Source organism: Penaeus vannamei, chromosome 39 (assembly GCF_042767895.1).
Source record: "Penaeus vannamei isolate JL-2024 chromosome 39, ASM4276789v1, whole genome shotgun sequence".
In the NCBI taxonomy this organism is placed as follows: domain Eukaryota; kingdom Metazoa; phylum Arthropoda; class Malacostraca; order Decapoda; family Penaeidae; genus Penaeus; species Penaeus vannamei.
Window position 1 is genome coordinate 22,355,569 of NC_091587.1, and position 10,000 is coordinate 22,365,568.

General features: G+C 35.3%; 1 protein-coding gene across 1 annotated transcript in view; it reads left to right on the top strand.

The window, feature by feature from the left end:
• Positions 1 to 10,000, top strand: part of LOC113806992 (leukotriene A-4 hydrolase) — a 70,569-nt gene that overhangs the window by 53,708 nt on the left and 6,861 nt on the right. The window contains exons 9-10 of the mRNA XM_070116983.1: positions 1 to 49; positions 3,436 to 3,610. The exon at positions 1 to 49 is cut by the window's left edge and continues 99 nt beyond it. Of these exons, the coding sequence (XP_069973084.1) occupies positions 1 to 49; positions 3,436 to 3,610 (224 nt within the window). The remainder of the gene's footprint in view (positions 50 to 3,435; positions 3,611 to 10,000) is intronic.

Genomic DNA, 10,000 nt, shown 5'->3' on the forward strand with positions numbered 1-10,000 from the left:
AAAGGACACACGTTCTTGTGGTATTTGGAAACCCTTGTTGGAGGACCATGTAAGTTAAAGACAGGTGTTGTATTTGGTTTTCTCTTTTCTTCTTTTTCTTCTTCTTCCCTTCCTCTTCTTCTTCTTCTTCTTCTTCTTCTTCTTCCTCAGTCTCATACAGCTTTACCCAAAGGAGACACTATGCAGTGTATGTGATTTTATGTTTTGTAATAGTAATCTATGTAAGTTGGTGTACAGAGTAATTTATTCTTTATGTTCTTGTCATAGTCATCTTCAGTGTCTTAACCCATCTATGACGGGTGTCCCATATATGAGACACCTGGAAAAATAAACATTGCCAGGCATCCCACCAGTGTGACGTTGGATCAGAGCTTGTGCTCCGATTCTGTCGTGGGCCGCAGCCGGTGGGCAGGCAGAATCCGGGCCAGCCTCTTTCATGCGGTCAATATCCACTTTCTAGGAATACACTCATACATTGTTTAACAGACTAAAGGGGGGCAACATCAATCCAATTTTACTGACTGTCCATAATTAAGTCTGTAGTGGTAACTGTCAGCAATTACATTTCAAAAGGAAAAGGAATAACACAGTCCTGTACTTTCAACCATTTGATCCAGGTGATGTGGCCATCATATCATGAAAAGATTTGGCTGAGGAGTGAATGATGTGAATATGCCAATCATAGGAGAAAATGGCTGCAGGCTGGGTGGCATGAATTTGCTGTCATGAGTGAAGGCTATGGTGATGAAAAGGACTCGCCACGCGTGCGCAAACCTCTTGAACGCTGATTAGAGTCGTTTGGTTTTTAAAAAGGGGCTTTTGCATTATTCACATTAATAAATGAGTGTGGAATGTAGTGCCTGAGCCATGACTGAAAAAGTGCTGGATCCAGGGAGGACACCATTTCCATGCTCAGCATCCTATTCTTTGCTGCCTTGACCTACGGCAGAGGTTGTATTGCAGAAAATTTAATAGTATGATAAAGATTTTTAAAATGAAACAAATATATAGTTACTTTTTTTTTCTTTTTCTTTTTCTTGCACTGATTTATTTACTACATAGAGAGATGATATACTCTGTACAAGGAAAGCAGTCTATTGCCATCTTGATAAAGCAAATCAGATGACAAATATGGACATTGGAGAAAGCTATAAATGCTTATGCAAAATGTCATTGTAAAGGGGATGTATAGAGTCTTGTCACTGTATACAGGTGTTTGTGTGCACCTGGCCTACACCCATCAGAGCGGAAGTTTATGTAAGCCTAATGCTTGTATTTTGGTGCATGTGATTCCCATGAAGCAACTAGATCTATATGCCATATTCCTGACATACTTGCTTCACAAATGCACCACTTTACAACTTGACTCAGGCTCTTGTGCTGCTGTTATATTCATTTTTTACTCTTTCTCCAAGAACATGGTTATAGAAAATTATAAATACTATACCACCTAAATGCACTGACGCGTGAAAAAAGATGAGCCAGTCGAGCAATAAACTACATGTGTTGCTTCTGATATCCATTAAAGAGTGATCCAAAGTAGGTATAAGTGTATATGCTTTATGAGCCTATTCTTTTTATTTTTTGCAGTTTCTTTAAAGTTATTTCTACCATGATTAACCTCTAGCTGCTGGATGGCATTGACATGCCACCTAGCATGGCATGCATGGTGGCAATTCCTGGTGGCATATGAATACATGCCATGGTACCAATCCCATATTTCAGGGGCATGAATGATCATGCCATGAGTTTTTGTTTTAACTGCAACAAAATATGAGCTTTTTGACACTGATTATGTAATGAAGTAGATTTTAACATACAAATGTCCGTGTGTACAAAGGGAGTGGGAAAAGAAGTAAGGGAGGTGAATAGTCTGACATAGACCTGCAAAATAACAATGTCAAGTGGGGGTGGGGGTAACAAAAAGTTAAAAAGGAAAGAGAAAAACATCACAAACAAGGCTTTAGTTGTTGAACAAGGGAATGTGGAACAAGTTAGTTTACCCAACTGTATAAAGAACTTGAACCAGTGAAGTGGCACAACCTGACTGAGTGAATACTCAGAAAATAATTATCTTGATATTTCAGAAGCATCAGTAATATAAATTGACAAATATAATAAGATTATGAATGTATAATACTACATGGTTAGTGGTAAGTTATGTATGTGGTACTCACAAAGGAATGATGTAAACCATTTGGAAATACTGAAACATACTTTGTAAAAAAAAAAAAAGAAAAAAAAAAAATCATAATAAATTTAGAGCACTTGATACACTAATATGGAATAATACAACCTTTAAGGAATAACATTTGTGATATATCAGGAATACCAATATAAACTTTTAAGTGTGATACATATATGATATAATCATGAATATATAAAACCACACACTGAGCAAAGAAATTGAAATCTATATCCACCCGACAAAGTTTTGATATAGACCTCATTTAAAAACTAGAAGTGGTTTTATAAGATGATTAAAAAAAAAAAAAAAATCAAGTAAAACCTACGGATATAACCCCAAGATACCATGCATTGCTTATTTTATCAGAGTAAAGGGTGATATTGTATGGAAAAAATATCCTATGTTCTTGACTTATCAGAAAATACAGACTTTAGAAAATGATAATACCAAAAAAATACAAAATAGTTAGAAAGAAAAGACGGGGAATGCTGCTATTGCGTGTAAGTGGGCGTGCATGCTAGGGTGATGACACGATGGAGGGTTTGCATATTGGAAAATTTCCTGGCAGCATTGGGTTAATCAAGGTTTTCACAATTAATAGCTTTTATGTTGTTTGGTAATTTGTAAAGTGATATTAGGATTTTAGTATTATTATTATTAGTATTAGAGCTCAGACCTTGTTGTATATGGTTTTCCTCATTTTTATTATCATTTTTATTATTACTGTCAGGTATTAGTGGAATTGAAGTAGCTTTGCTCTCTTGTCCTCCTTCACCAGCTTCTTCTCTCCTTCTCAACTTCTTCCTCTTCATTTTCTTTTCCTCCTCCTCTTCCTCTATCTTCTTTTATGTACTTCTTTTTCTTATTATCGTTATTTTTTTCTTCTTCTTCTTCTTTCTACTTTATTACATGTTTTTGTGTCTCCTTAAATAACACAGTTAACCGATTTATGCCAGATGACATTCTTTTTTCATAGTGAAAATGTTATGCTGGAGTGACATCATATGACAACTTGCACCATTGAGCCTGGTCTAAATTGTGTATACTAAATAGTTGATTGCCCTTTTGGCCCTGGATGTTATCAAAATTATTTACAGCCTCTTTTTATTCTCATTTCCTAAGCACTCATTTATGCTGCAGCTAGCTTCCAATTTCTAACTCAAGTGACTGGCTGTACCCTGGCACCAGGAAGTCCTGCTCTGAGTGAGTTAATAGAAGACAACTGACTCCCTCTTCTTACATTGCAGCCAAGTTCGAGCCATTCCTCAAAGCTTACCTGGACAAGTTCAAGTACCAGTCCATTGACTCAGACATATTCCGCAACTTCCTGTTTGAGTTTTTCGCCGACAAGAAGAGTGTTTTTGATGTGGTTGACTGGGATGCCTGGTGGAAGACCCCTGGTATGCCACCTATTAAGCCTGAGTGAGTGTTTGCTTTTTTGTGTGTGTGCTATAATTTCCTGTATCAATTCTGCATATGTATTTAGTTTAATGCTGTATTTTTTTATGTTTTCTTTCTGGCTTATTGCCATTACAGAGATTTTTGCATGTTGTTGCAACCATTTCTTTTTTTTTTTTCTTTTTCTTCTTCTTCTTCTTCTTTTTCTTTTTTCATAATGCAGTACCTATTTACTTGCTTAACCCACCCACGCCGGGGTACATTTTGTAGCCCAAAGTAAAAAAATCCGGGAAGCTACAAAATCGGCGGGCGGAGCTTCCCCGGAGTCTGTCCGCCCGCCCGGCCGCCCGCCGCTTTTGCCGCGGAGCACGGCTCCGAGACAGCATCGCACTGGCGGGCAGCCCGAAACTGTTAATTTTTTCCTTGTGTCTCATATATGTGACACCCGGGATGGATGGGTTAAGGAAACCAACCCAGCCAAGGCCTACCTTGCCCAAATCATATTTGATTGTGAAATGATAAGGGTTTTAGATAACTAATCAATTGTGAAAAGATAAGGGTTTTAGATAACTAATCAATTGTGAAAAGATGAGGGTTTTAGATAACTAGTAAATTTTTTTGCATTTATAGAGTATATCATTGTGCTTCATCCCCCCATTCCCTCCCCACCATCTGTGGTACCATGCAAGGTTCCTATTTTTTCCCAGAACTAACTTAGAGTTAGATCAAGTTTACGAAGGGTATCTTGGATCCTGATTTTTTATTTCCATAATTTTTTTGGGGGGGGGGGGAGGGATACTGTTTGCATTTTTTTTTTTTTTTTTTTTTTTTTTTTTTTTTTTTCCAGTTTTGTGTAATCCATATTTTTTCTTTTAGTGTATTTTGTATTTTTCTGAAATTAAAAAAATTGGTAGCTGACACATCCTACACACACTGATGGTCTTGCGAACACAACCAACTGGTTTTGAAGAGCATGAAAATTACAGCAGCTGGACGGTACTGCTACTTCTTTAAACAAGGAACTGAGAATAGGCCATTGGAAATTTGGATACTTGCCAAGGTTGTTATCTCTTTTATTTTAAATTAAATATAATGATATATTTAAAGAAAAAAATAATTTTTTGTATTTTGAAATTAGTGTTATTGTTTTCAATAGGGACCATATTTCATAATGGTAATAGTACCTCCTTTTTATGAAAGCAGATATTTCTGTCTGAAATGTTTAATAAATGCATTAAGGGGACCGTCCCTGAGAGAGGGGGGCGAAGGGGGTTAAATTGAGTTAGTTAGCGTATAGTATAGGTACATGGATGAGGAAACTACCAAACGAGTATTAAGCGCCTGCTATGGCTCGTTGTCTTGCAGCCGGCGCGCGAGTCCCTCAGCACCCGGAGGGGTACGTCGCTAATGAGCTCCCAGGTACACCTATGTGGACTTTTGCTTGCGGCAATCATGCATAAGGCATTTGATTATGACATTGCGCATAGATATGAGTTCGTGAATGTTCAAGGAACACTTTTATACCATTATCAGGAAAACATTATATCACCGTGATTTATGACGAAGTATTTTGTGAAATATATCTAAAAAAAAAAAAATGTGTTTTGTGTCCTTTTACACACGAAATATGCTTTGATCGAGACTCCCTGGTAATATGTTTTAGTTTACGAGGTAATATATACGTATATCACATACGAAGCACTAATGTTTAAAAATAGCCTTATAAGGAAGGATTGAAATATTTCCGTTACATTTCGCTCAACGGTCGGTACATCACAGCAGGGGGCAATTTGAATTGATTTGAAATTGGTAGTTACCGTTGTAAAGACCAATTCAATACGAATGTTACCTAAATGTCAGATTTTTAAACTTCGGATGTATAAGCGAGATACAGATTATTTCATGTTGAAGATGATAGTACTCAGTAATACCTGCTCTGAAATAAAAACTATATGGAATTTTGAGCTCGGTTGTATGCGTAGTCTTCGTCTGGCGTTCAAAAAGCTATCGCATCCGTTTCGTCCGTTCCTGATAAAAATGAATATGTTTAGACGTTACCGTAAGTCTCTGGCACCATAAATTGGCAAATATCCCACAACACCTAGGCATCTGCATGATTTTATGCACTTCTTAGTAAAGATAATGGGTGCAAATGGCTAATCATAAACTATACACTTGTTCTCCTTTGCAATCTGTTAATATTGACAATTATCGAAGAAAACGGTATGAGAGGGATAACTAATATATTTTATTATTTAGATATGAAAGTCAATGTAGGCCTACTAAATTATGATGATTAATCTTTTTAACTTTATGTGCGTGCATTCACGTACATATGATCCTCCTCGAAAATTATAAACACCTAGTGACCATCTCTCTCTCTCTCTCTCTCTCTCTCTCGCTCTCGCTCTCTCTCTCTCTCTCTCTCTCTCTCTCTCTCTCTCTCTCTCTCTCTCTCTCTCTCTCTCACTCTCTCTCTCTCTCTCTCTCTCTCTCTCTCCCCCCCCCCCCCCTTTGTGAGGCATGGGAAATATTCAACGACTTTCGTAAGTTCTCAAATTCAATGTACTAAATTCATATGCTTTTAAAATTCTCAAAATTGAACCACCATGTTGTATTCATGCCAGGACTTTATAATTAGAATGATTTTGTACTAATGTCATCCACAGTTCCCCATTTCTTCAAAATAAAAAAAAATAATAAAGATAAAATGAAAAATAAAAATAAATAAAAAAATTTAAAAAAGGGTTTTATCTGGTTTAGATTAGTTGTCTCTATGGTAAAATGCATTTATTAAGCTTTTCACACAAAAATATCAACTTTTATGAACAACGAAAAAAAATATTACATACCTTTACAGAATGGCGTCCCTATTGAACATGAAAATTCCTATTGACTTGGTAATCATTGCATTGCAAAGTACACTAAATAAGCAATTTTTTTATATATAGTATCATTAGATTCAGTGAAAAATAACAGAGATAACGAACTTTGGCTAGGGGCCAAATACAAAACGCTGTAGCTCCGTCATTTTTTTATGAATCTTCGGTACATCCCAACTCACGTAATTTTCATGTGATCCAAATGCAGTTTGTTGCTTTCACTAGAGCCTCGGCGTCCCAAGGCCATGTAAAAGGCCGATTTTTGAATTTTTGCCTTAATCAAAAAATAATAATATTTTAATGCTGAAAAAAAAAATCAAAAATAGTTCTCTATGTCAAGCTGTCCCCCGCCAAAAAAAAAAAGGAAATTCAAAATTCGGCCTTTTACATGGCTATAGGCTAGAGTTGATCTAACACAAGTATTTTGGGGGGAATATTCTGTAAAGAACTGTGATAGTTAGGATGTACCGAAGACATACCAAAAAAAACTGCAATTTTTTTTTACTTTTTGGGGGTGCCCCCCTCCCAATGGGGAAGCAAATTTAAAATTTATATATATAACGGAGCACAATTCTTTACTCTATATCATGCAAAAAGAATCAATCAGTTATCTCTAACCGATATTTTTTTTATGATGTAAAGAGTAGGGAAAGGTGGCCATTTTCCGGGACGGTCCCCTTATGTCATAACAAACACTAATCTAAACCAGCTGGTCACTTGGTGGTTATAATTTTCAAGAATGTTTGTAACATACCCACCTAAGGTTAACTATTTCATTCATCCTCATCTAATGAACTAAACTAAACCCATTTTTGTCAAGGAAAAAGTATTAGTTACTCAAGATCAAAATCATGTTTGATAATGACACTTAGAAATATGGCCTTTGGGCATGGGGAACCAGCATAGAGTAAGTATAGCATAGTACATACAAGTCCACAGACCAAGTCACATGACCCTCTCTAAGTCTCCCAGGCAGAGAGAGGTCAGAGACAGACAGACAGAGAACAGCCTTGCCACATTACTGTCCGCACCCCCTCCCCCTCTCCAGAGTGGATGGCCGTGGCCATAGCTCAAATCACTGCCTAGCCTAGCTCATATTGTATATCCATATTACTTGTGTATATACTCTAAGAAAAAAGAGTAAAGCCATATACAAGTATCATTATATATATATATAAAATATATATATAATATATATATATAATATATATATATTATATATATATATAATATATATATATAATATATATATATAATATATATATATATAATATATATATATAATACATATACCACCAGTATGTGTGTAGGTCTCAAGCGGTGGCAGTGTTGGAGATGTCCTGGTGACACTTATCTTAGGTTATTATTAGAAGAATAACCTATCTTCATAAATCCATGTGGCTTGGTCTGTGGACTTGTATGTAGTATGCTGTAGTAGATGTTCAGACATTTGTGTGCATTACTTTGGCAAATAATTGAATAGAAATCACTGGACACCTGGATGAGGTTGGTTAACTGTGTATTTATAGTATCTACGGCCTATGCTTCTCTCTCTCTCTCTCTCTCTCTCTCTCTCTCTCTCTCTCTCTCTCTCTCTCTCTCTCTCTCTCTCTCTCTCTCTCTCTCTCTCTCTCTCTCTCTCTCTCTCTCTCTCTCCCCCCCCCCCTCCCCCCATAAATGCATGAAAAAGGTACAATATCTGTTTCAACTTTTTAGGGAAATCTTATATACAACAGATTTTCAAAATTCCATAGTTTTTATTTTAGAGTGGATATTGTATACTATCATCTTCAGCATAAAATTATCAATATCACATATTCTTCCAAGGTTCCCAAATCTACTTCTGAGATGCCCTTTACAATGGAAATGACAAATTTCAAGCCAAAACAAATTTAATGATGGTGGACAGTACTGAACATTACAGGAAAGCCAAACCAAAATATCATTATTATTTGTGTGATTATTTTTTAAATTAGTACATCAAACTCTTTATACATACAGACCTCATTATAAGCTACAGCATATTACCAGGGAGTTTTGACGGAAAGCATATTTTATGTGTTTTGTATACAAAACTTGCATAAAAAAAAAAAAAAAAAAAATTGTAAGATATTTCATCATAAACTACTGATTCTCATTTTATTTAAGGGGACCGTCCCTAAAAGGGGCGTGGCCAATTACGGGGGTGGGGAGTCATATCGGTAAATATTTCTTATAGATTTTCTTGATTTTTGGATATTTTATGTATTTTCATATTCCGCATCTTTTGATACCAAATTTGTGGGGGTTCCTACGTGGGGGGCAACACAAAAAACTTTTTTTTTTTTTTTTTTTTTTTTTTTCACGTGTCTATGCAGAAGGGTCCTTGTCCCAGAGGATTATGATTTGTGTCATGAAAAAAAATGTGAATGAACATCAATGAATTCCAAAGACAACTACCAAGCCTTTTTTTGGAAATTCGATTTAGTTTCCTCAGATTTTTTTTTTTTTTTTTTTTTTTTTTTTTTTTTTTTTTTTTCAAAAATTCGTATAAAAAAGTATGCAACATTTCAATAAAAATGCTTAGTTGCTTGCGCATTTCCACAAGGTTTCCAAAGATATATACAAAATTTCAATTGGATAAAAATTCTTGGGCAAGGAATCTTCTGAAGCTCGAAAAAACAAACAAACAAAAAGTTGGATATTGGAAGATCATTTTTTTAATTTTTTCATTTATGGATCTTTTCCATTTCATTACTGTAGAAACTACTCTTATTCCTCTTTCAAACGCACTTTGTTAGGTAAAGATATGATCATTAGTCTCTAAGTTATAGAAACAAACAAACAAATGACACCTGTGAAAAGGGGCAAATCCAGACCCAAGACAATATGACCGTTATATAAAATCGGTTGTTTCGCGTTTTATACCTCTTTTATTGCTGTTTTCTTGTGTATATATTCGTTTACATATGTATACGCATGTAAATTATTGTAAAGGTACATGGTCATGCACGTGTATATGCGTATATGCGCATATAATTATTAGATCCATAATTATTTATTTCATTTATTTATTTTATTTTTATTCCAGTCTACTCTTCTTCCCCATCGCCTAACTTCGTGATTCCGGCTCGAAACAAGTGATAAACATTTAGTCACCAGTGGAGTACTTGTTATGGAGGGACAATGAATTGTTTAGTGTTCGTTACAAATAACCATTCGGAAAACGTTGATAGATCAAAAATATTTTGAAATACAAATCTCTTATATCAAATCTCTTATATTCATTTACCATGGATGCTTCTTGTGATGTAACAATAGGTATCAGATATTTATAGGCTGATTTCACGAGTTTACAAAAATAAATTATATCATACTCTTTCTTTACATTTATTTTTTCTCGTAAATGGATTTATAATAACATAATGATGTTTAATTGATTAATTAGTTTCAAATGAAAGTGCATACATAAAACTATTGCAATCAGAAAAGTCTAAAGCAGTGACAACGCTTGGAGCTTTGTCGCATGGGTCCCTCCGAGATGGCCTTGGAT